At 46.4% G+C, this 25,421-nt stretch overlaps 4 protein-coding genes across 8 annotated transcripts; 2 read left to right on the forward strand and 2 right to left on the reverse strand.

Moving 5' to 3' along the window:
• Window positions 1-2,041: 2,041 nt before the first annotated feature.
• cideb (cell death inducing DFFA like effector b) lies at window positions 2,042-4,580 on the reverse strand. The gene is made up of 5 exons (XM_067261401.1): window positions 4,468-4,580; window positions 4,015-4,129; window positions 3,556-3,714; window positions 3,114-3,304; window positions 2,042-2,712 (listed from the first exon to the last, which is right to left on the reverse strand). The coding sequence occupies exons 1-5, from the start codon at window positions 4,491-4,493 to the stop codon at window positions 2,571-2,573; spliced, it is 633 nt and encodes a 210-aa protein (XP_067117502.1). The 5' UTR covers window positions 4,494-4,580; the 3' UTR covers window positions 2,042-2,570.
• A 276-nt stretch (window positions 4,581-4,856) lies between these two features.
• Window positions 4,857-8,806, forward strand: tinf2 (TERF1 (TRF1)-interacting nuclear factor 2). Of its 4 annotated transcripts, none has more exons than XM_067261400.1 (10): window positions 4,857-5,082; window positions 5,433-5,638; window positions 5,898-6,005; window positions 6,252-6,347; window positions 6,489-6,599; window positions 6,924-7,050; window positions 7,142-8,000; window positions 8,138-8,207; window positions 8,339-8,400; window positions 8,499-8,806. In XM_067261400.1, exons 1-9 carry the CDS (start codon window positions 5,058-5,060, stop codon window positions 8,357-8,359), a joined length of 1,623 nt encoding a protein of 540 aa, XP_067117501.1. In that variant the 5' UTR covers window positions 4,857-5,057; the 3' UTR covers window positions 8,360-8,400; window positions 8,499-8,806. The 4 variants fall into 4 exon arrangements, with proteins under 4 accessions (XP_067117501.1, XP_067117498.1, XP_067117500.1 ...); XM_067261397.1 differs by having other exon boundaries at window positions 8,138-8,193; window positions 8,315-8,400; XM_067261399.1 differs by having other exon boundaries at window positions 8,138-8,193.
• A 280-nt stretch (window positions 8,807-9,086) lies between these two features.
• dhrs4 (dehydrogenase/reductase (SDR family) member 4) lies at window positions 9,087-12,244 on the reverse strand. The gene is made up of 9 exons (XM_067261374.1): window positions 11,981-12,244; window positions 11,712-11,827; window positions 11,371-11,548; window positions 11,066-11,167; window positions 10,816-10,886; window positions 10,659-10,710; window positions 10,256-10,390; window positions 9,948-10,003; window positions 9,087-9,765 (listed from the first exon to the last, which is right to left on the reverse strand). The coding sequence occupies exons 1-9, from the start codon at window positions 11,993-11,995 to the stop codon at window positions 9,651-9,653; spliced, it is 840 nt and encodes a 279-aa protein (XP_067117475.1). The 5' UTR covers window positions 11,996-12,244; the 3' UTR covers window positions 9,087-9,650.
• A 4,511-nt stretch (window positions 12,245-16,755) lies between these two features.
• On the forward strand, window positions 16,756-25,351 carry efs (embryonal Fyn-associated substrate). Of its 2 annotated transcripts, none has more exons than XM_067261829.1 (8): window positions 16,756-16,850; window positions 17,333-17,605; window positions 18,686-20,038; window positions 20,314-20,436; window positions 20,931-21,896; window positions 22,015-22,083; window positions 22,856-23,113; window positions 23,298-25,351. In XM_067261829.1, the coding sequence occupies exons 2-8, from the start codon at window positions 17,594-17,596 to the stop codon at window positions 23,478-23,480; spliced, it is 2,964 nt and encodes a 987-aa protein (XP_067117930.1). In that variant the 5' UTR covers window positions 16,756-16,850; window positions 17,333-17,593; the 3' UTR covers window positions 23,481-25,351. The 2 variants fall into 2 exon arrangements, with proteins under 2 accessions (XP_067117930.1, XP_067117931.1); XM_067261830.1 differs by having other exon boundaries at window positions 16,819-16,850; window positions 17,337-17,605.
• The last annotated feature ends 70 nt before the right edge of the window (window positions 25,352-25,421 follow it).

Genomic DNA, 25,421 nt, shown 5'->3' on the forward strand with positions numbered 1-25,421 from the left:
CATAGTTACTGCTAGCTAGCAGTAGCTGACAGGTACGTGCATCCAGTTTTTCATCTAGGTCAGCCAGGAGGTTTATTTAGCAATTTCAAGCTAACTTTGACTAATAAAGTTAGCTACTTAAGTTAGCTAGTTAAATCAGTAGCTTCATTTCGAGCTTTGTGAAATAAATTGGCTGGCACACACACATACCATGATTAAAACGCTGCGATTTGAAAACTGATCCCATTTTCTCTCCTAATCCAAAATAGGAGTGACTTTTACAGATGACCAGTGCCCCAGAGGCAACAGAATTATGGTTTCCCGTTTGTCAAGAAAAGACAGAACGGTTAACCTCTAAACCGAAAACAATCTTTGGAGATAACGGACCTAACCAGGTCTCCACTCTGGACCAACCCCTCCCCACAGTCTGGGAGCGGGGACAGGAGTCTGTTGATCCCACTCTAACCACTTTCCGCTTCAACCAAAACCACGTGGTGTGCCTCCCTGTAGTCACAGAGAACCTGCGGCTTATCTGGGCACGTTCGGAACAAAAAACTCAACAAATTGGCCGGGATGCGGTTTCAGAGCTTGAGAAGCACTTCGATATTTTCCCGTATCCGACCCTGCCAGAGATGACCACCCTAGCTCTCCGCTACTTGCTGCACCCGGACCAGGTCAGGGTCTGGTTCATGACCCAGAGGCTCTGCTACGGCATCAGCTGGGACTGTGAGGAAATCTGCGAGGCTCGGACCAAGTTGTTTGGGTGCCAGTCAGAGAAGGAGGTCACAGGCAAGGAGAAAATTGTTCCAAAACAATACTGCATGCCTGTCAGAACAGACAGGGGCAACCTCAAGAAACTGAGGCATTGTTTCCAGCAAACCCAGAAGCCCTCCGAAGAGCAGCTTTTCTCTCTGCACAAGGAGACAGGTCTCAGCATGAAGAATATTCGCAAGTGGTTCAACAACCAACGCTTTCAGAAACGGTCCCGTGAACGAATATTTTCACAAATCCTGACCTCACCACCCCACCAGTCAGAGGCGGGTGATTTGACGGGTTCAACTGCAAAGAGTTCAAGTGATGACGGTGTCGGCGCCACTAGCTCTGTCAACTTGGCTGACGTCAGTCCGGCGGACAGCAAATGTGAAGGGTGTACCAAGAAGTGTCCGGAACTTCCGGTACAAGCAGCCAGTCAGGAGACACTCGGTGTGTTTCCGTACGGCAGCCATGGCGACGACGGTTCCGTTTCCGACAGTTGGAAGAACGAGACAAGGCAAGAAACCGTCAACGAGATCCCCTCTCCCACAGAAGTCGAGGGCGAACCAGTCTCTCCGCTTCCCCCAGTTCCCCAGGCCGTGCCCCCCTCCCCTGGGTCTTCCGAGAGAGGGCACCGTCAGAGGAATAAGACACTGCTCCAGCTTCAGCTCCTGAGGGAGACCTTCATGATCCTCCAGTGGCCCACGGCGGAGGACTACGATGGTCTGCAGAGGCTGACAGGGCTCAGCCGCCGGCAGCTCACGCAGTGGTTCGGAGACATGCGCTACCACGTCAAGCAGGGCATGGCTCGCTGGATCAGGCCCGAAGAGAGGGTGAAAGTCCTGGCCAGGGTCACTCGAGGTCCTGGCAGGAGAAGGGGTCGGAGGAAGAAGGCGCTGGAGATGGATGTGGGCCCAGACTCGGACCTGTCAGACGTCCATCAGATGCTCAGCCGGTTCCTTCCTTCTCTGGATGGATGAGAGGAGGCTGGTTGCTTTTGTTCCGGTCACCTGAGGTCAGCTGACTGACCACCACCCGTCTCTTGATTGCAGTTCACACGGAAACCCGTGTTGTTGACGTCGGATTATTGCAAGATCTGTTCTTGTTTTTTTGTTTTTTTTTACTTTTATTTTAAGGCACACTGTTAACAAATTAACTTAAACTCAGTTTGAGTTTTTTAGTCATGCTAGTGCTGGTAGGAGGATTCATCTTATGTATTTTATATTCAGTGTCTCTCATTAAGTTGTTAACATACCAGTTTTAAACTCCAGTAGATATGTTGAAAAAGAATGACGTTTGATATTTGATATTTCTCTGTTCTGGTCAACTGTGTTTTTACATTGTTACCAATAAACAGATATTTCGACTCTTAGTTGTTTGTAAGTAGAGTTGTTGTTTATCATTATTTATTTGTGTATCTTATAGTGTTACAGTATCACAATTTGCTTAGAGGTAAAATATGTATCTTTAAAAATGTCGTGGTGTCACTGGTTTTGCTTTCTGCAGCATATCATTTATTTACTCAGAACAATCAAAACAAAAATAGCCCCAATTAATACATGTAAGGAGCAGACCCTAAAGCAGCAAGGGCTCCTAACGCAAGACACACACAACTTCAGTTGTGTCACATTACTGATGATGATTTACATTATTTACACAAAAGATTGTCATCAAACAGTCATCTCCACTGTAGTCATGGTTCAGCACAATCAGCTCATAGACACCACACTGGGTCAAACAGCATCGCAAATCTATATCGAGAATCCAACCACGCAGGCCCCTGTTCGAACAGGCTCTGTTAGAACAAAATGGCCGTTATTGGATGACAAGATGCAGTCTCAGTCCCAGTACTCGGCGGCCTCGGGCCTCTGGGTGTGCCAGATCTCGGCTCCCTCGATGATGCGGCGGATGACAGAGGCGGAGGAGATCAGCATGTGGCCCGCTGCCTGGAGCAGGGTGGAGGCCACGCGAAGCGCCTCTCTGACAAGGGAGAGAGAGGGTCATTGTCTGTACTGTGTGATATTGGAGTCAGGTGGCTGAGCGGTTAGGGAATCGAGCTAGTAATCTGAAGGTTGCCAGTTCGATTCCCGGCCGTGCAAAATGACGTTGTGTCCTTGGGCAAGGCACTTCACCCTACTTGCCTCGGGGGGAATGTCCCTGGACTTACTGTAAGTCGCTCTGGATAAGAGCGTCTGCTAAATGACTAAATGTAAATGTGATATAATGTGTGTGTGTGAGATAACGTGCATTTGCAACAGCCCTTAACAGTTGGCAGCAAAAAGGGACAAAACTGTTTGAGTGTCACCAACTGTTGGGGTGGGTAAGCCTTGAATTTTCATCATGATCAGGATCGGAAGTGATCTCTAGTTCCCTCCACTGACCTGATGAGTTTCTTGGGCCCGAGGCATTTAAAGTCCGCACTGACAGAATACAGGCCTCGGAAGGTTGCCTTGACGCTCAAAGAACCAAAAACGTCCTTAGGGTTCAGCCTGTAGAGGTCAAAGGTCACCCGGGCAATGTCTTTTCCTGTGCGAGGCTTGGCGTTGTGCAGCTGTTTGAGGGGCACTGCACCCTATGATATTGACAGTGAAATGAAAATTCACAAAGAAACAAACCGTCACATCTGATACTTGCTTGTTTGTGAGTACATTTGGCATCTGCCTAAGATGCACAGAACACATGTATCTAGCTTTACTTGCCATTTTGGAAATGTAAACACTTATCTATACACGTAGTAGGTTAGGTAAAGTAATATAAGACCTACGCCCTGTCCCACTGAGGCACACCTACTGAGTAGAACATGACAACATTAGACATTCATACCTTGGCAGGTCTCCATGTCTGTTCAGGTTCCAGGGCCATGAGCACAGTGTTGTCTGGTAGGGACATGAGGAAGTCCTCAGAGTTGACCTCTGTCCCGTCCTCCTCACACACCAGGGACAAGGACATGGTCGACATGGACAGCAGCAGCGCCTGGCAGACCTGCACTCGGTGGCGGAGACAAACGGAGACACTCAGAATGCTGTTGTTGACAGTTGCATGCTGCATCGCGGAGTTCCGTTCGGTGTCTCTGGATTTGGAATCGTTGTCGTTTGAAGCAGGTTTTAAACCGACACTAACAGGCGCTTTTCTATCCTGCCGTGCTGCGAGTTTACTTTGATACATTGCTGATGTATCTAGGAGAATGTATCTAATTTTCATGCTGCTAACTAGTTTCTCCTCTCTCTCTCTCTCTCTCTCTCTCTCTCTGTCACACACACACTCATACTCCATCTCCCTCACCTTCTCCCTCAGCTCCTCCAGGGTCCCTGCAGTGACGCCCTTCTTGGTCACCCTGGCATGACAGCACACTCTGAACGGCCTCTGGGTGGGAGACCACACTCGCCTGGACACGGACCTGAGGAAGAAAAGCACAGATTGGTGCGGTCATCAAATTGGCTGGACCACAATGTTGCGTAACACTCTTGTGCTCATACTGTTGAGATAAGGTGTGGGATCACTGAGTGCCGTTAAGTAAATGTACACAGGAGACAGAAAGATAGAGATTGAAAAGAGAAGTTGAAATAGTAACTCCTAATAAATATTATAATCTTTGCTATGGATATAGCAACAAATGGCATCACCAGAGGAAGACAACAGTAGGCCTATTACAGTATACATTAAACAAAAGAAGCTATAATTTCCCCCTTGTGTTACTTGTGTTAAGATGATATAAGGAAGGTACAATAAACTTACTTTAACAGCAAGGATGTTGATTCCATTCTCAGTTTTAGACTGCCTTCAGTCTGTTTTTCTTACCCAACAGTGATTCTGACTGTTGTGGCCTCGTCCTGCTCGTGTTTGACCCAGCAATCACATTTAGATGGACTTTACTCTGCGAATTTATGATTCAGATTCAGACCTGTATAGACCAAAGTCCAGTGTTGTTTGTATGTTTCTATTTGTGTTTGTTAGCGCGCGTTTGTCAACAAATCAACAAACGTTTTGTCAACAACTTTTTTAAATGAGAGTTTGTAATTAAACATCACAAACTTTTGGCTAATTAAATATCTAAATATATTTGTAAACGTACGTCTACATCATTTCCGGTTCTTTGCGTATGTCACGAAGGCGGGAGAGAAATAATTGTTTTGTTCGGAGCGGTGTGTGTCATTTCTAATCAAATGCAAACAAACGTTTTATAGGTATTTATTTACTCTACTATATCGATGATTTCCATGTCTTCCCATTAGCCAGTTTAAAAGTGACAAGTTAATTATCTGATACTTGCAAATTAGCTTTTGCTAACAACCAGACGAAAAGAAGAGTGAACTTCGGAGGCAAAAATGGCAAAACCGTCGTCAAAGAAGGGTAAATACAAGCTTTTTGTATCATAGCGATACCGCAATTTCTTTTATGGCATTTCTCACCTATTGTTTTGTCTGGGCAGAACTAGAAGATAACTTGAGGTTCAGTGACAGATTTACAGCCTCTCTGCCTGTCAGCTAACTTAGCTACATTAGCTTGCTAGTGTAGTACTGTGGCTAGAAGAACTACCGGTACGCTTGCAGGGTATCAGAGACAAGTAACCTAACTTTTTCCAATACTAACAATGGCCACGTTTAATAAGTTCGAATTCAGTTAGTAATGAGCTAGAATCGTGTCGATAAGCGTAATGTAAAATAATTCCTCCAATTTGCGTTCTCGTTCCCCTCCCACAGTAGATGACCCCTTGCCCCTCCAAGCCCTGCGTCTCCTTGTCCCACCTGTGCGGCTGGTCTGTGCAGCCATGTGGAAAGTGATGAAAGAGAGGGACGTGATGCAATATGGGACTTTGGAGGAGTTTGTTACCTCCTCCTGCGAGACAGCTCCAGGTTTGCTCACCAACCGACACCAGGCCAAGCTAGGGCTGGGGCTAAGAGCACGGGTAGGTAGCACATTTATGGGGATGTTGGGTGACGAACAATGCGTGGGTGTTAGGTGCATGGTCATTCTGCTCCATCTGATGAGAACCCAGTTCTCTATGCTTCTCGGTATAGGTCTGTTTTAGGAATATAGTTGTACACATGAGGAGTATGGCTGGAGTGATGAGTGGTAAAAAACGATTAATATGATTTTACACAGGGTTGTCAAATGGAAATGTATCATGTCCTCTGCTGTCTGGTCTTTGACCTTTTCATTCCCAGCTTATCCTGGAGCTGTGTCGTGGTCAGGACTTGCCGGATCCAAACACCATCCTTCCTCATCTTGAAAGGATACGTGTTCCTGTCACCTTGTCCTCCGTTCTTAAAACGGTTAGTTGGGTTTTGGCCTTGACCTCCAAGCTTAGGTCCCAACCAATGTCAAGAGACCTTTGAAACCTCCCCACCAATAATGGCAACTTTTCCTTCAAGTGAACTCGACTCTACACAGACCTAGTTGAACTCACATTTAGGTTCTTCTGTAGTATTTGGGATGTTATCTTTTTTGAGGAACCCAAAACGGTTCAGTCCTGAGAGAACGGCTACGCTACTATGCGTCTTTGTGCGTTTTGATTTCAGAAGAGGGACGTCAAGATCGAGGCAGCAGTAACTAACTTCCATGACTTTGTCCAAACCATCCTGAGAGATCCCACAGAGAGAGAACAGTTCTACAAGGTCAGACTCGTGAGCTTTTATCAACTAATTCTACTCAGAAAACCTAACGTGCTTAACTCAAATCCTCCCCCTCCCCCAAAAAATAGACTCACTGCCCTGGGAACCTGTCTGATATTGTCGTTGTCTCCTCACTGTTTTAAGGAGGAGTTTCTCACAGAGTATGGGCCTCAGTTTGACCTGCAGCTAGAGAAGCTCCTGTGGGAGTTTCTAGTCAGGCTGGACCAGCTACTGCCTGTGCCCAACTTTGTTCAGGTAGGGAGGCTACTGGGACACCACCAGACCACTTTGTTTTGTCGTTGCTATGGCAACCCTGTGCTGTCTTCCTGTTGACTTTGTTGTTATTGTTTACTTCATCTCAGTTTTTGTTTTGTTGTTCAGTCTTTGTAATGCTCAAAATTGCCCATGGTTCTAGTCAAGAAGATTTGACAAACAATACCATTACCAAGCACAATTAATTTGGAAAAGTTAATCATTGTAGTTGACAGCTGTTAGTTATCCCCATAATTCCTGTTAAATTGATGGCAACTGGTTATTTGTATCAAAGCCCTGTGTTATCTTTCCTTTTTGTGATTTCAGACAGTGTCCTCCTGGCTCAATGTTGCCCCCTCTGTCATGGAGGAGTGTGTGTTGGCTGCCTCCCAGCCCCAGCAGATGAAGGCTCTGCTTCAGCACCAGAGCTGTCTGGGCCACATTGAACCAGCAGGTGGGACCAAATAACTAAATAAATATCACTCAAACCGTTGTGCATCGTGTCAAGTCTTCCTGACTCGTTCTATTTTGTTTTGCTTCACCAGCGTCCCTCCCGCCTTGCCTGGGCGACACCATCCTCTCCTCGCTGTCTCTGCCTCTATCCGGAAGAGTGCAGGAATCCAGTTCCAGAGTCATGCAAACTGGACCACCAGCGACCAATCACAAACGGCCCAGGGACAGTTCGCCATTCATCGAGCCAGTGATTGGACTGATGTCCACCAAAGACCTGCCAATCATGTTGGCAGCTAGAAGGAGAGCAGGAAGTGTTCCTGTCAGTTTAAGAGACTCTTTAGAACAGTCAGATTCAACTGGGAGCTCCAAATACACAGCGGTCAAACAGATCTCAACACATCTAGGTAACACAGCAAGGGAGGAGGTGGAGGAGATGCATGTTCAGGGGAAAAGTGCAGCCCAACACAAACCTGGAAAGAAAACAAGAGATGAGGGATCCAAAGGTACAAAGAAGGATGACGAGACGAACGCCGGACGAGGGACTAAAAGGAGGAGGGCCGCGAAAGACGGAGAGAGCAGGTCCTCAGGGGAGAGCGAGTCTGATGAAGAGAGCGTTTCCGGGAGAGAGGGGGCGTCCGAGGGCGCCCTAATGAACGATCGCACGGCTAGATCCGACGCTTCAGCCCGGAAACTACCGGAAGACGTGACCCTGTCGTCCTTGGTGACGGCTTGTCTCCGCTGCCAGCCCAGAGTGTTGCTGTGCAGGCTGGGCGAGGCAGCCTCCGCTCCTCCGCCCATGACCTCTCCGGCTCTGTGTTCCCACGGCAACGGGAAACAAACCAGGCGGTTCCTCGGGAGGTCGGTCAAGAGGACGAAGGAGGCGAGAGCAGGGCTGAGGATCTCCAGAGCTCTGAGACACGGTGCAGAGTTGCCACAAGTGGCTGATAAAGAGTGAGTGAAAGACAAGAAAACCGCCATGACAGTAACACACATCCGTATTCGTGATGGCATGTTCGTTTTTCAGTCAACGACTGTTCCTGTGTAGATAATCTGATCAGTCCTCATTCCTGTTTCATTGACCTGTACAGGAACTGTGCCATGCCCCCAGTGTTGGGCAGTTCCCTCTCTGTACAGACAAACTCAGGTGAGGGTCCACAGGTGTGTTTGTGAAAGCTTTACAGTTATTTCAGTCAAGTGTTTAGAAGCTATGTGAAGGTTGTGATTTGTTTAACATGTCTATTGTTTTCCCTGTTTATGCCCGTTAGCTAAAATATCCCCGGCCCCTACAGAATCAGGCGATGACATCATAGTGGACTCGGAGGATGAAGCAACCAAAAATTTTAAAGGCAGAGTATGATCGCTTTTGTCAAAACCACCACATCAGTTGCTGCCACGTATCGTTTATTTGCGCCTTGCCCCTCTTTCTAACGGCATGTCTGTCTCCTCCAGCTGTTTGTTAAGCGCTACTACAAGACTAAACACGACACATACGTTCCCACCCTGAGAGAATTCTGGAGGCCCGGATTGGCTCGACGGGACCTACTGTCGCCTGGCAACGGACACAGATGACAACTTGAGAAAACTTAACGGAGTTGGATTTAACAAGGAGACTATCTAAGCTCTTTAATTCGGATGAACTAAAATGACTAAATGTAAATGTAACTAATAAAAGCATAACTTTATTATTCTTTACAGTCGTGTGCAGTCTAGGAAGTGATAATGTATGTGAAATGGAAATTAAATTATGCCAAATGTTATTTTGTTGTATTGTCATGTGTATATCCCTTATTAAATATGAATGACAGTTGTTAACTATTCTAATAAATATATCTTCTATACAGGTGAGGCTTCTCATGGCTACTTTTTTTGCCGTAGCAAAAACGTCCTTATCCATCAGCCAGGCTGGTGCTAAGCTATCTTTCATATTCAGTTCAGGGTGCTGTAATGTAGTTTTATACGATAAATATACCAGTGAAAACTGATGGCGTTTCAATCCTGCCAGGGATTTAGTTGGGTATATTTGGACAAGAAGAAGGTAAGATATAGAAAAGTTTTGTTTTTTTATAGTTTTGATTTCAGAAAACAGAAATTGTGTATTCAACATGTTTGGACATTAACATAGCAAGTTCTTTGTGATTTGGGTATTTACATTCATGAAATTAAGTTTACAGTTTAGATCATTTTCATTTGATATTTACTACTGTAATATGTTACCTCAGCTTCTGTCAACAATTTAATTTAAACTATATTTTGTCTAATGTTACATTTCTCCATATAGAATCACTTGATAAATCTTGTATATCTGTCAATCCTTAGAATGTGAAAAGTGTTTTATATAAGGCACGTCATAAGTCACTTATAGAAAGTTTACAAAATGTGTGCCAAGAAAACTGTCAAATCATTGTTGATCAGTGGACCTTAGCTTCCGTTCAGCCAAGCTACATCTGGTGATGTTAGCAAAAAGTAAGCATTTTGTGAAATGGGTGCTTTCCTTGCATATAGATGGACAAGTAAGAACTTTATGTTGGCAGCATGTCTTGAGATGTCTCAATTGTCTATATCTCAAGACTTGATTATGGCTGGGTTTGAAATGGTCCAGTTTTACAGCCTGCAGCTGATTCCCCCTGTCACCGAGACAGTCTCCCCAGTCATGTAGGAAGCTTCCTTTGAGCACAGGAAAGCAATCACGCCGCCAATCTCCTCTGGCTCTCCAATCCTGAGAAAAATGACAAAAAAACATTTTACATTTTCTTTCCAAACCACGTACCACAGGCCCCCCAGCCTTCACCAACAGGGTAAAACGGTAAATTCACTGAAGGGGTCCACATCATTACTGAGATCTGAAAGTGGAAAAACATTCTGTAACGACTGTGCAGAGCAGATAAAAGTTGACTTAACCTTTTAATGCAGAGCTGCTTTTTGAACTCGTCCACTACGTCTTCATTCTGCCACAACTGTGGAAAGAACACAGCCGTGTAAGCGCAGACATAAAACCACTAGATGACGTCATCCCAGCAAGACCTTTTAGGTCCCCTTTGAAGGTTTTGTCAGCACATCAAGGAGGGAAAAAAGTGGAATAGGCCTTGTGGTGGACTGATAAACGAGAAGCACTATGGCAACAGATCCAACCCGATTTCTGTCAGCCCTGAAGGGAGTGAGGACGGGGAAGATGAGGGTGCGATGGGGATGAACGGAGGACCCCTCACCGCAGAGCTGAATCGGGTCTTGATGACCCCAGGGGCCACACAGTTGACCCGGATGTTGAGCTGGGCCAGTTCTGGAGCCATGGCTCGGGTCAGTCCCAGCAGGGCTGTCTTACTGACGCTGTACGGACCCAGGGCCTGGGGGAGGACACAGAACGGCTCCAGTACAACTCACACAGGGACATTATCTAACAATACAAAATATTTATCCCCCAAAAACACCAACTAAAACTCAAGACCACATTTTTCAGGTGTCTACAAAGAAAACTGATGACATGTCTTAAATCGAGCTCATGTTTGACTCGATGAGTTGAAACCACCAAAAATGAATGACCAAAAAGTAGCCCTCCATCTATTTTTTCTTTTTACTTGAAAGATTTGGGGTGCCCATTATGACCTCACGCACCTGCATGGGCTGGTATGCAGCCACAGACGACACAATCACCACACTGCCGCCCCTGGAAGACAACCACCATGTAGTCAATCATTCACTGTGGATCTGTGGACGTTGCACAAATCAGGGAGCTGAATACCACAACAGCAGCTTCCACTATTTTACTCACCCCCTCTTCTCCATGTGAGGCACCACTAGCTTTGTCATGAGGAAAGCCGCTTTGACATTCACACTTAGGATCTGACGGAAAGGTTGGAGAGATTCCATTATTGGCGTGGCGCTAGAGCAAGGGTGTAGCACACACACACACACACACACACATAGATAGATATAGCCCAGTTCTTAACATCAGATAGATCAGTAGCTCAAATGCAAGTACAAATTTGCACTAACATGTCGCATTGTAAATGTTAGGGCACCTTATCCCACACTTCCTCTGTGGAGTCCATGATGTTTCCAAAGTAGGGATTGACAGCTGCATTGGAAACCAGAATGTCTACACCTCCACACTTTTCCACTGTCTGGACACAACAACGGTGAACTATAAGTCAGTCGTCAGGAAGCTCCTGCTCACAGCAGTAACGCCGAGTCAAAGTTGATTTATTCATGAGTCAAAGTTGATTTATTCATGAAAACCTGAGTCAAGTTAGTGTAGCACCTTACTGGAAATACACAGTTCATTAAGTGTGAGGCAGGCCAGTGGACGTTAAGGATTTCTCCTCACCATGTTGATTAAGCGCTCTCTGTCCTCGCTGATGCCAACATTACAGGTGGTCCCAGTGGCTTGTATGTTCTCACTCTGCAACAGGCTCACGGCCTTGTCAACATTAGCCTGCCGCCTACTGCTCACTACCACATGGGCTCCTCTATGGCCTAGTGCCTGAGCTGCAGCAAGACCAATTCTGAAAGACAAAAGGGGGAGATGGAGAGAGTGGGAGAGGGAGAGAGTGGGAGAGGGACAGGGAGAGGGAGAGTGGGAGGGGGAGAGAGTGGGACTGGTTTTTCAAAGTTGCCCATCAGAAATGCACATCCAAGGAGAGATCACTGGGATGGACGCACTCTTACCCATCTGTGGAGGCTGTCACTATGGCAACTTTTCCAGCGAGACTGCTTTGAGACATTCTCCTAAGCCCGCTGACAGGATTCGTCATAAGGCTTCTATAAACACTTCGCAGCATTACCTGTGAAATGGCAGTTCACAGTTTAACGCCACGGCTCGACTTATGATCAGACGCGTTGACAGCGTCAGACTACTATCTGATTAAGGTTTTTGTTGTTGTTGCTAAATCGCGTATTCGAAGTCAAATGTGTTAGCCAGTTGAAAAATGACTTACCTTTGCTCTCTGCATGCAACAGTCTACTGACAAGCAGGGTATATGGGTGAAAGGTTATTAGATAGCTACGTTCAAGTCGAACCATTTAGTGCGGGTGGTACAAACGGACCCACAAATAATAATGTTTAACAATACTGTTATAAATAGTTTGGTAAAATAAGTAACTGAATCTATAACTCTTAAATATGTGCAGTTATGAGTAGTTAAATAAAAAATTATTAGATTCGTGCAGCTATGAACCGAGATGGACGGAAACCGCTGGGGGACGTTTGGAGGAAGGGATCCGGAAGAGCGCCTATTTATTTTCCAAAATAAAAGTCCCTTTAAAACTTTTCAGACTAGAAGAAGGGGCAACCGGGCCGAAGGTGAGGCATAATTGTTAGATGAAGTTTGAATTCTGCACCGAACGTGTTCACCGTGTAGGATATGGCATTATGTGGTGTTTTTAATAATGTCTGTTTTATCCAGGTGACGCACACTGAACTCAGTTCAGTGAACTGCGGACAACTAAGCACAAAAACAAATCTGGAAGTTGCAGGGCACTGGTGGATGGACTTCTTAAAATGAGCATATAAAGGGTTTCAAGGTATCCGAAATCAGTATTTAATTGACCAAATATTTTGTTTCAATGCAAATGTTTCATTTGTGACACCATACTCTCTCCTACTGACTGGCGAGAAATAAAAACCGCTTTGTTGCAATGGCAGTTAATTGCAATTAAGCATTCCACAGGTGAGTTGAGTAATAGTCGACCTGTTTTAATTCCATCTTCATCTTGGCCATCCCAGTAAGTAAGTCTTTGTTGCAACTATTTATGTCCAAGAATTGTGTCGTCGTTTCCTTTCCTATTTATGATATAATACTTTCTCCATTCACTGTGCGAACAAAAATTGTAATACGATAGCGGGGCTGTAATTTAACGTAACATCTAAATTGACCTTTTATTCTTGTTAGGAGCTTCAAGAATGCCTTTGCTCGTCCCTATTTGGACTACAGTCACAGTCTTGCTAGTTTGTGGACTTGGTGCTTGTGGTGGGTGCCTTGCTTATCTGTATATTTGTTAGTTAGGGCTTCTGTTTTCATACTGTACATTGCCACCAGTGTTGAAAGTTGATTTGTAAAACGCTATGTGAAGCTTTTGACCTTGACGTTTCTTTGTTTTCAGTTTATTACATTGTACGTTTAGAGAGACAAGTGTTAGAATCTTCTGGTGAGTATTTCTACTTAAATTTGTTAATCTGTGTTCGGTTGTGTCCATGTCTACCTTCTTATTGAACTGAACAATGGAATCTTCATTGAAGAAAATTTAGGTTATTAAAATCAAGCTGAGTTCATGGTAACAAGGGAAGCCAAACTACTGAGTACCTTATGCTGTTAGAACTTTAGCATTACTACATTATCCAGTATATCAAATACATGTTGGAAGGTCTGTGGTTATCCCATTGTGTTGACTCTAGGGCTGTACTTAGCCTACAAATTGCTTTCTCTGTCCTAGGTTCACTTTCAGAGTTTGCATCTGATGCAGGGTCAAGTAATCAGACATCAGGTACATATTTGATTAGAGCTTTGACATCCAACATAAAAACTACTGAGTACCTATGATGTTAGAACTTTAGCATTACTACACTATCCAGTATATCAAATAAATGTTGGAAGGTCTGTGGTTATCCTATAGCGTTGACTCTCTAGGACTGTACTTTGCCTACAAATTGCTTTCTCTGTCCTAGGTTCACTTTCAGAGTTGGCATCTGATGCAGGGTCAAGTAATCAGACATCAGGTACATATCTGATTTAGAGCTTTGATATCCAACATAAAAACACTTGTTTCCATGTAAGATCAGTCCAACAGTTGTAAACTAGCTGTCATAACTTTTTTTTTCAGTTGAGCCGAACTGGAACCTCCTTGCAGGTTGGTTGTAGTTAATGGTTAGAATTATGGTTATGTAGTTGGCAAGAAACTAAACGTTTGATTGTAGTAATTTAAGATGACAAATGATCTCATTCTGGATTTAGTTCATATCAATTAAGGTTTTATTTATTATGATTTGCTCCCCCCCTATACACTCACTCAGTTCAAGATGGCAGGATCAGAGACGACGGTAAGGTTTTGCACAGTTCTGCTGTTTTTGCCCTCTTGTCCCTTTAATTCCCCCCCCAACACATTTCTTCCTTCCCCAGTAACAGCTTCTTAAGACTTCCAAAAGTTCTTCCAAAAGGTCAAAAAATATTCAGAGGTGATTCAGCATGTAAAAGCACTGCTCTTACTTTCCATTGACTGTCACCCTTATTTTAGAGATGGGTATTTTAGTTCTAGGAAGTGGAAGACAGTTTAAACATTTGGTGAAATTGGTTCTGTCAGTTCTGATACCGCTTTCACACGACAGCTGAGTGATTTAACTTTCCGTTTCAGTGTGGAAGTGGATACAGGGTTCTAAAGGTATGTGTTTGGTGTATTTAAACTTTTGTATACATGCAGAAGCTTGTTACACATCATACTGCTTTCTTTTTTTTGCAGTCAAAATTGTGCTGGAAACCAAAACGGCCAATAGTTTTTTGAGGTTGAGTAACGACACCCAGAAAGTGTATTTGGCATTTACTAAATCAAACTCTGTAACTGCCGACCCCCTGAGATTCAGTGCATGTACGTGCATCCTCGGAAAGGACTCCTTCAAAAAGAGGTTCTACTTTGAAGTCCAGCTCCTGTCGAGCGAGTGGTCAGTGGGTGTCACTTACAGCAATGCCAAAACGACCATTACCCCGTTGTCCGATGTTGTCTGGAGTATAGGAATGAAGAAAAACAAGTTCTACACTTTTTTGACCGTTTCCAAGTTGCTTAACAAGCCTGTGCCCAAGTTATTAGGGGTACACGTGAACTATCAGAGAGGGACAGTGGCCTTCTACGACATCGAAACTCAGGAATTCATTACAGTTATATCTGTAGGTCGCACGTTCCGTAGGTCTGTAGTGCCTTTTTTCTTTGGTGTAAGTTATGAGTCAGATCTAAGCTTGTTTTTGTTGAGAAACTCGTGATACATTATTGGGTGAACTGAACAAGTTATTTTTAATATTGTCTATACTGTACTGACGCCCTTCAGAGCAAGGGGAGGACTTTAATTGTGAAGAATGGGGGTTGCATTCCAGGCCAGTAATGCACCTCAAACTGCAACAAGGGCCTGCCTCTAGTCTCTCACATCTCATTAGGCATAACCCTTCTATTTTTAAGTCATTGACCTGAATCACTGCCTCACTGTCTCCCTGGCTGATGCACTCTACACTGAATGCACTGGTACTGCTCTGATTGGTGCAGACAAGTGCCAATGAAGATGGTTTATCTCTCCTCCAACCCACCTCTGGTCTGGAGTGTGGATGCCACTGTGTTGGACATGGAAGGGGTGTATAGGTCTCCACCCAGCCCGGTGGAGGTGCTGTATCCCAGCCCGGTGGAGGTGCTGTACCCCAGCCCGGGGGCCATGCCTGTGTTCTGGGTCGGCCGAGTCCTTCTAACCACAGTCCAGGGGAACAGTGCCTGGTAAGATTTCCAGTGTTCAGAATGGTTACCCTGAAGTTAGGCACTGCAGAGATGTCTTGGGGATATGGGGCTATTTTGAGAGTTGGTGGGTTTGAATGTATGGTGATATGTAGATGTTTGCATGTTTATGCCCCCCCCCCCCCCACACACACACTTCCTTCCTCCCTCTGTTTGGCCACACCTGTTTCCTTGTCTGGTAAGAATTCTGATGCTATTTTCTCCCAGTCAGTCACGGCCATCTGTCTGGAGTGGACATGTTTTTTTTTTAACCAGACTAGCTGTGCTGCTCCAACTTGTTCCATAATCAACCCCACAATAATGCATTCACCAAAGTACTTTTGAAACTTTTCAGGGTTAAACAGTAACTTTTTAGTTAGTCTTTGAACATGTACCTGCCAGTGAAAATATTATTGTGGGAATTCTTTCCATAATTTAGTTATGATGCACATACCAAACTTGTCGACGATGGGGTCTTCTGCTGCTGGGAATATTGTCATCACCACTCTGACCCACAGTCACTGAGAGGAGGGCCAATTTACTTAATTAAATGTCACGTTTTGCCCCCAGGTCATAGCCTCAGGAGTGACTGTAACCAGCTCGGAAGCAGCAGTGGCGTCGACTGTAGAAGCTTAACAGGATTACTTGAGATTTGACAACTTTTAAACTGTTTTAAAACTTTTTACCTCTTTAAAATGCCTTCATTGTATTTGTCTAATATATTAAATGGTTTACCTTTTTGTGTGTAAATATGCTTATGCATTTCTCCTTTTTGTTGGTTGAAAACGAATGCGATTTATATTGTAAGGATATTATCCTAATGCCCTTCAAAGCCAAGGGGTTGGCCTCACTTGACAACTGTTAAGGGTGGCATACTGGCCAATATGTAATGACCTTGATATAGTTTTCTAGCATGCCGTTTTACAGACCTAAAAACTAAATTTGAATATTGAATGACGAATGTAAAACTAATCAAAATCAATGGAGTTTGGCCAATTAAGTCCCGCCGACTCGATAGTTCCCTCTGCTGACAATAGTTATAGGGCAAGGACAAGGTCTTAATCGAGCCTCTTATGTGAGCCTCTTTTCATATGAAAACCCAACAGTTAGCATCTGTGATAAATGACTAGTACCTTAAAACAGTAATTGACTCAAGTTAATTGTGTATTACAATTTGCACGGAATATGAATATGCCTTAATATTCTAGACACGTGACCACGCCGCCCTGGTAAATGATAGCAGTCGTCTGCTGAACGAACGCGAGATGACGGTAGTACATGGCCACAACTCGCTCTTAACTGAATCGTATTTGTACAAAATGTGATGTTTGCGGACTGCCTACCGTAAGTTCTCTACCTAATGGTATTTTATTTCATGCCAATATTTTGATAGATCCGTGGAAATGTTTGTTCACAGGATTTGGCCGTCTAACCAAACCAAATGGTATTAGCTAGTTATCCTAGCCTTGTAGCTAACCTAGCTGCAAGCCATGCCTTTTGTTTTGAGTGTACTAACCACAGAGTTGTTTAGGAGCAAGTAGGTTGAAACGGTAAGCACAGATTGTATAGCCTTAACTGTGATACCGTATAGATATTATAGTCTGACTCTGAACCGTAGCCTACGTGTTTAGACTTCTTGATATGTGAAATAGAAATTTCGATTGAGCCTAGTACTGGCCTGTGATCCAGTTTGCAGGCAGTTGGCGTAGCTATCCAGCAAATTGGAAATGGCTATCTAAAGGTTATGTTGAGAAAAATCATTTTTATGTATAATTGATGAAGCATCACCTTATACCTTGCTCAATCTCGGTTACTGACTCGTCTAGGTAGAGTGACACATCGATGCCACTGCGGAGGTTTGTGTGGTCTGTGGATGACAGAACCAGCAGTGTGGCTGAGGGCTCATGACACGCTCGACGGCTGCACCTCCAGTTCTCGGGCTGTGGAAATTAGAACAAATCCTCGGACACTCAGATCGTTTGACGGAAGCAGTCAACCTCCTGTGTTTGTAGATGGACGACCCGGAATTTTGCCGAGTCTGAAGCACGTCGCACTGAAGGAACTCAACGTAAAAGTCTCAAGCAAAAATGTCGCTTTCAGTGAGTACCTCAGTTACTGTACAATTGTACAGCGGCTGTTATACATCTGTAGCGGAGTCTTAATCATTGACATTTAGATGGCAATAACGTGCTTTGTTTTCCGTAAAATATATCAGCATTATCATCAATAATTCTGCAATCGGGCGTAAAATGTATCAGACAAGCTGGGAACTTGTGTTGGGGGGATATATATTGTGGTGTGTAAAACAAAACAATATAAGCATTTCTCTCATGCTACATTCTCAGTTTGGGAAAGGGAGCTTCTTTGGTGATTCTCAGGATATAGCTTTTGCCAATTCTACACGAGTTCAACAGAGGCTCATTTGGTTTCATCTGATCATCCGAAGTCAGTGTTTAAACCCTTAGTTTGAAACATTTGTCCCCGTCTTGAATAGACCTAGTTCTTGTGCTCAGCTTGACTCTAAGCATCTTTACCCCAGGGAGTTTGGTTCAGAAAAGGGCAAAATGAGAGAAGGGGGGTGGGGGGGGGGCAATTAAACCCCAAAAAGGGACAGATGTGTCACCCTCCCCCCTCTACACACCCTCATTACCATTTAGGCCTACCCCTCTTCTCCTTTTAAATCATTGACCTGAGTCACTGCCACCGTCTCCCTCCAGAATTTGCATTGATACTGGCCTTTCTCACTCTCGCTTTCTCGCTTTCTCACTTTCGCCTTCTCATGCTCTCTCTCTCTCTCTCTCTCTCTCTCTCTCTCTCTCTCTCTCTCTCTCTCTCTCTCTCTCTCTCTCTCTCTCTCTCTCTCTCTCTCTCTGCCTCTCTCTCTCTGCCTCTCTGCCTCGATCTCGCTCTCTCTTTATCTCTCTCTGGATCTCTCTGGCACTCACCGTCTGACACATACGCACACATAAACACTACTGTTCTTCAGCTAATCTCCCCCCTACCCCCACATGCTTTCCCCATTGGTACAATTGAACCATCAGCTATTTCATGGCCATCACCCGTCAATGTACTTGGCATTAGCTCGCTGTAGGGTGAATTTAAGTTCTCTCCCCAAGTCCCTGTCGATATTTGTTGTTGTCTTAAAAACTCCCTAAACAACCTATTTCCTCCCCCCCTAGACAGTGCTTGCGAAGGCACTGTTTGACAATGCTGCAGAAAGTCCTGAGGAGCTGGCCTTCCGGAAAGGGGACATCCTGATGGTGCTGGACCAGGACCAGAGCGGGGGGCCCGGCTGGTGGCTCTGTTCTCTGCATGGGCGCCAGGGCATCGCCCCCGCCAACCGCCTCCGCCTCCTCCAGACCGCCCCTCCCCCGGGGACTGACCCTCGGAGGACCCCCAGCGAAGACTCGGTTTACCTCTCCCCCGGCCCGCCTCTGGCCCGAGGCGTGGCCGCCACGGCGGCGGATGCGGAAGGGGTGTACCGGTCTCCATCCAGCCAGGGGGAGGCGCTGTACCAGAGCCCCGCAGGCGTGCCCGTGTCCCGGCAGGGGGAGCTCCGCCAGGTCGAGGGTGGACGACCGCGCTCCCGATCCAGCTCCGGTCCCCGTCCCGAATGGGATCTGGGAGTCGCTGGGCGGCCCCGTTCCCCGTCCCTCCGGGGTCGAGGCACCGACGCGACCACCCTCTACCAGACCCCCACACCCCCCTCCCCCCTCATGGCCTCACAGCATCGCAGAACCCCTGGCGGACTGGTGGCTGTATCTGTGTCTGTATATGTCAGCGACAGAGAGGCTGGAACTGGATCCGAGAACCAGGAGGAAAACACCTACTTGGTTCCTAGGGAACCGGTACCAGTGGCAGGCCACTCTGAGGGCTCCTACCTCGTGTCTAGGGCGGCAGTGATGCCCAGCGAGGACGTGTACCAGACCCCTACAGGAGGTGCCGATGGTGTCGTTCCTTCCTTGGGAGCACCGGTCAGCGGCAGTCCTGCTCTGACTAACGGGGCACTTCAGGTCAAACCAGCCCAGGAGAGCCCAGGATTGTACCAGGTTCCCACCCCTGTGGGAGCTGGGCTACACAGGACTCTCCAAAACAACGGCTCTGCTCTGGGCTCCCCCTCCCTGGCTGAGGCCTGCCAACAGCAAAAGGTGGCCCTCAAACCTCCAGGGGGGCAAGGCGTTCCCTCCACCTTGCCCGCCACCAGGCAAACCAAGCTTGGCCCTTCCCCCCACAGAGGCTCCCCTCTCCTGGCTAGGCAGGCCAGGGTGCCGGCGTCACCCAACTTTGCCCGCAAGCCTCCTCCTCCTGCTCCACCGGTCAGGGGGGTGACCAGGAAAGACTTGCCTCAGCAAACCCCTGCCGCATCCACCGGCAAACCCATCAGCGGATCCACCAATCAGCCCACTCCCTCCAGCCCCGCCCGGGGGAGGGATGAAAGACGACAAGACGGATGGACAAAAGAGGAGAACTTTGGTCAGGTGGCACAGAGCAGGAAGGCGGAGGAATTTATCGATCACAACGACGGTGATCAGGTGAGGAAGGAGCTATGAGAGGGTCGTCTTTGAGTGAGCCGCTGTTAGGCTGGTGACTTGGGGAGGAGTCACGGGGCAGAGCTAGTTGTTGATATTGTGTTCTCTAGATGTCTGCATGTGTGAGAGTCCTTAGGCTTCTGAAAAAGCATCATGCGTCAAGAAAAAACTGTTTGGTCGCACAATGATGATGGCTGTGTGCAAAACAAACAACTTGGAAATGCGTTTGCAGCTCACAGTGGGTTATCAGCTCAGTCATGTTTGTCCCGCCCCCCCAGGTGTACGATACTCCTCCCAGCAGCAGGTGGCAGCGCCCGGCCCAGGCAGCGGTTCTGTGTGACGATGACAGCATCTACAACACGCCCAGGACCCTTCCCCCGCAGGCTGACCAGGAGTCTGAGGTCAGCGTCTCCGGATCCTGCCATCTGTCTGCTCTCTGAGAAGCCCCACCCACACACACACACACACACACGCTACACTCCCTCTCCCGTCGCCTGTCTCTGGCCACACCTGTTTCCCACAGGGCCATCTTGTTGGACTGGTTAGAATTCTGCAGCTCCTTTTTTTTTTTTTGTCGTTAGTCAGTCAACCAGTCAGACAGTCAGTAAGTGCCATATGTCTTGTATGGAATTATGTTTCACAATGTCCCCCCATATGGCTATGCCATTCCAACTGCCTCTCCCCACAATAATCCTTTACTCTTCGGTGGGTAATTTCAATGTGTGCTTGGTGCGTGTGCTGTGTCTTTGGAATTGGACTGCTGGTAGTGCCACAGGGCTGCTGAAATTCTTTCTGAAACCGAATAATCATTGTGTTGAGGCAGTGACCAGTGGAATACTTCCTTGTGTTATCACACATCAACTCACTTTCTCCTTTTTCTTTTTTGTTTCTCCAGGTTTATGACGTCCCAACCATAACCCTAAACCTGTCGTCCGATCCCCTTCAGCAGAAGCCTTGCATTGTTACCGTGTTCGCGGAGCTCGAGGTGGACGAGGATGTCTACAGTGTTCCCACCCTGCCGGGCCTGCCCCTCGCCCTGGGAGACGTATCAAGCCTATCTGTGGAAGAGAGCCACCACAGCCAGGTGTATTCCATCCCGGGTCCAGGAAAACGATCTCCGATGACGGAAGGCAACAGTGCAGGAGATCTTGGAGACTCTTCGGAACCTGACTGTGGCATCTATGACGTCCCGGCTCTCACTCTGGACGTCCTGCCATCTTCCTCGTCCTCCTCTTCCTCCACTCGTAGGCTGTCCGTGTCGAGTAACGGCTCGGGCGACGTCCAATGGAGAGCCTCCCTATCTAGCCTCGTCCAATCGGTTCTCAACTCCGCCTCCTCCATGTCCTCCAGGGACCTGGCCACCTCATTGGCTGAGATCCTATCTGTCTGGAAGGCGAGCCAGTTTAGCGATCCAACCCTGTCCCTGCAGCAGGTGTGGGCCCGCCTCTCAGACCTCCTCCCGGCTCTTTCTGCTTGTGGCCACGCCTCCCCGTCCGAGGCCTTGCTCTCGACGGTCCAGAGGGCCCTGGAGGACACCACCATCCTGTTGCAGACGCAGAGTCGGCCCCGTCTGCCTTCCCAGGATTCTCTGTCCCGGAGGCCTCTTCCTGCCCTCCCCGTGGGGGATGTGAAGCCCTCTGGGATGGGGTCCCGCAAGGGGAGCTGGATCCAGGAGAGGCCCCTGCCCCCGACCCCCCAGCCGACCTTCCCCCTGCCCCCCGCCGTTCCCTCGGTGACGGTGACCGTGGGGCACGACGACGATGGAGACGACGACCCAGGGAACGAGTACGCTGGCATCGGCATGACCCCCATCCCCGCCCCCTTACCTGTGGGCGACAGTGTGGGCTACGTCAAGCTTCAGGTGAGTGGGGGCTTCAGGGGCGCGTTTTTCTCATTGCCTATCTTTTCGTAGAAGTGAATTTTCTTTGTTTTTGGTTGTTTTGTACTCACAGTCCAAGTTTTGTCCCCTTCCTTCCCAGGGAAAACCTGAACCTCCTCCAGATGTTCTGGTCGAGAACGGGCATTCTGTCCGTATGACAGAACCTAGGGTAATTTGAGCAATTTTCGCAATTCTGTGTCTCTCTCCCTCCCTCTCTCTGTCTCTCTCTCTCTCTCTCTCTCTCTCTCTCTCTCTCTCTGTCTCTGTGTCTCTGTCTGTGTCTCTGTCTGTCTCTCTCACAAACATACACACACACACAGTTTATCACCCTTCACATAGTCTCACACGTTCCCATTCCCACCGTTCATACAGGTCCCCATTCTCACCACACAAACACGCCCTCTCATGAGTCAACAGCTGTGTGTATTTTTCCAAATCGTCCTTGTCCTGTCAGCCGTTGACTTGTCGAGTCATCAATGTAACACACAGTAACATTGAGGGTAACCTGGCTCTCCCACAGCAAGTTATTCAGCATCGACCTCCACAGATCAGCTGCTCCTGTTTACCCAGTAGGATCAGGTCTAAATCTCATCAGTCTTTGCCTGTATCGGCGTCTGTCGAAAGCATGTTTACCCCTTCTGACTGGAGACTTGATGTTACATCACAGAAGTCTGGGAATATTACATAATAAGGAATGGTTTTCACCTAACCGCGAGGCAAAGCTTCTGGGATCTACTCTTATGTTTTTATCGGTTCACTTTTGCCGGTGATAAAAAAAATTATTGGCATGTTCAAGTATAATAATGAACATAGACATGATCACTAATGAAATAATTCCATCTCAGTCAGCACTGACGAGCTAAAAAGACCACAGGACTACATAACAGATGAGCGGTTTCTTATTCTTTATCCTTTTTCTCTTTTCTCCATTCCCTCTCTAGGTGAGCCCCTCTCCTCCACTTCCTGTCTCTCTTTCGTTGGAGGACTCGGAGCTCCTGTCGTTCTACTCCTCCCAGAGTCTGGCTCACCTGTCCTGCCTGGCCGATTCCATCGACCTGCTGTTCAGCAGCGTGCAGGGGAACCAGCCGCCGCGAGTCTTCGTTTCCCGGGGGAAGAGTCTGATCGTGACGGCGCACAAACTTGTGTTCATCGGAGACACACTCTCCCGCCTCCTGACGTCCCCTGATTTAAGAACAAAGGTTGGTGTACACACAGGACAGTGCACACACACTCCAGAACTACGGATCTACTACTGAACCATTAAACTTGAATCAGAGAGCTGTTGAATTTGATAATAAAGTGGTGTGTGTGTGTTTTATACATAAACATACATTCAATAAAATGTTTTAGTTCGGTAAATAATCTCTTACTTCACTCACACAGGTCACAACCTCGGGAGGGAGACTGTGCCAGGCCCTGAAGACGGTTGTCGTAGCGACCAAAGGTGCCGCCCAGAACTACCCGTCAGTCTCCGCCACGCAGGAAATGGTGGACCGAGTGGCGGAGCTATCCCAGCATGCCGCTGGTTTCTCCGGCCTGCTCCAGCGTCTGGCCCAGATCTCTTGACGCTTCTTTTCCTGTCTCTCAGATTTGTTTACACTACACAGTGCATTTTTCTCTTTTTTAAATGCCTTAGTTGTTACAGTGTGTGTGTTGTCTTTATATTGAATGGTTTGAAGCACAGTCCCGAGGAAGAATTTACCATTTTTGAGCAGAAGAAGTAGTTGCGGTGCCTCAATTGTCGCCCACTTTGATCGTGTGTGTTTGCACTATTTGTTTGTGTGCGTGTCTGCGTATGTGTCGGTTTTGCCTTCCTTCACCACTGTGCTTTGGTGCCAAGCACACTTGTCTCTTGTCTCTCTGATAACTTATTGATTATGTTAGAAACCTCTGTGACTTGTTCACATCTTTGTGGTTCATATGTATTTTGGGAGCCTTCTTCTATTCGTCTACCATAGTTTCTTTGCTATTTACACTCATGTTTTCCTTTTTGTATCTATGCATCTCTATTTATTATGTCTCTCTTTCATGTTTTCATGTCATATAGCATGTGGGCCTCATATTAGGTTTTGATTGCGTGTGTGTTGAGCGGATAAGAGCTTTGAGCTATGTTACTGCGTTGGTTCTGGAAATGGATATGGTGTGTCTAACTTTGTTAGCTGCGGGTTAAAGAGTGGAGGGCGTGGTGTTTACATGCTTTTGTTAGGTTGCTAAACCTATGGTGCTTAAGTTATCGTCTAAGTTTATACGTTGATCCTTCTATTCTACATCAGCCTTCTGCTGGCAAACACACATTTCCCCCCGAAAAATCATTTTAGCAATGGTCGTGAGAAGGGGTCACTACACTATCACTCCCTTCAGGAAGTGTGGGGAAGCAAGTTATATGAGTGCTGTTGAGGTGGAGGGTGGTAGAGAGGGATTGAAAGTGAGAGTAACTGAGTCTCTGTGGAGTAGGCTGTGTTCTTTCCCACGGTCCGGTACAGAGCGGAAAACCTGTCTGCTGAGATCAGCGTGTCCTCACCTGTCTCTCTGTTCTCTGTGATTTTTTTATGACACTGCCACCCACAAGCAGTCATTTTGGTTATTATCTTCATGTTGGTTGCTTTTGGTGTTCCTGGGTCCATTTTGTGTCGTCTTTGGTGTTTACTAAGACAGCTGTTGTTCCAGGGTTTGCGGTGTAGAGATCTGCCAGGAAACTGAGCATTTTTTTTTGTTTGAGGTTTATTCCAGAGAAAACAGTCTAAGTCTGCAAAAATGATATATTTCCTCAACCACGAAATCTTGCATACCGTTTAGCAACATCAGTTATATGATGATCTTTGTGGAGCAAACACAGCAGGCGACCCATCCTCCTGTTTGTCTAACATTTTCCACATCAGAATGTCATGTTTACCCAAAGCCACAATCTGATCACCAGTTTGTGATCGGTTTGTTTGAGAGGACAAAGATGCAACTTTGCCAAATTACAGTCGTCTGGCCGGAGTCGGAACAGAAGTGTTTTGCCTTTCAGCGCCACCTAGTGGGGTACCAGTATTACTAGTATTACTACACAATGTATGTTGGCCTTATGTAAAAGCATCATCCATGAATAATCATATTTATTGATCGTTTATTGCTTTCTGATCTGCATGGCTTTAAGTTGCGTTATTTTATAAATACACATTTAACCAGGGACGTTTTCACTCAGTGAATTAAAATAACTCGTGGTTCAAAAGAAAAAAACAGGAACAGTTACAATCTAAGCTACAATTTTCTTTTTTTTCTATCAGAATGTATTTTTGACAGTTTTTCATACGTTCATTTATACACTACGTGGATTTGTTGTATGGTTCTGTGAGGTTTGTCAGTATTGATGACAGTAACCACAGCATTGAAGCTGAACGCTGTTCGGATGTTTGTTGATTATTTCCCCTCTAAAATGCACAAATACATTTTCCACTACACTGATGTTTGCGTGTGGTTCATTTCGGACTGTGTATATTGTCCATTTGAAAACTCTTTCCATAA

Source organism: Osmerus mordax, chromosome 23 (assembly GCF_038355195.1).
Source record: "Osmerus mordax isolate fOsmMor3 chromosome 23, fOsmMor3.pri, whole genome shotgun sequence".
In the NCBI taxonomy this organism is placed as follows: domain Eukaryota; kingdom Metazoa; phylum Chordata; class Actinopteri; order Osmeriformes; family Osmeridae; genus Osmerus; species Osmerus mordax.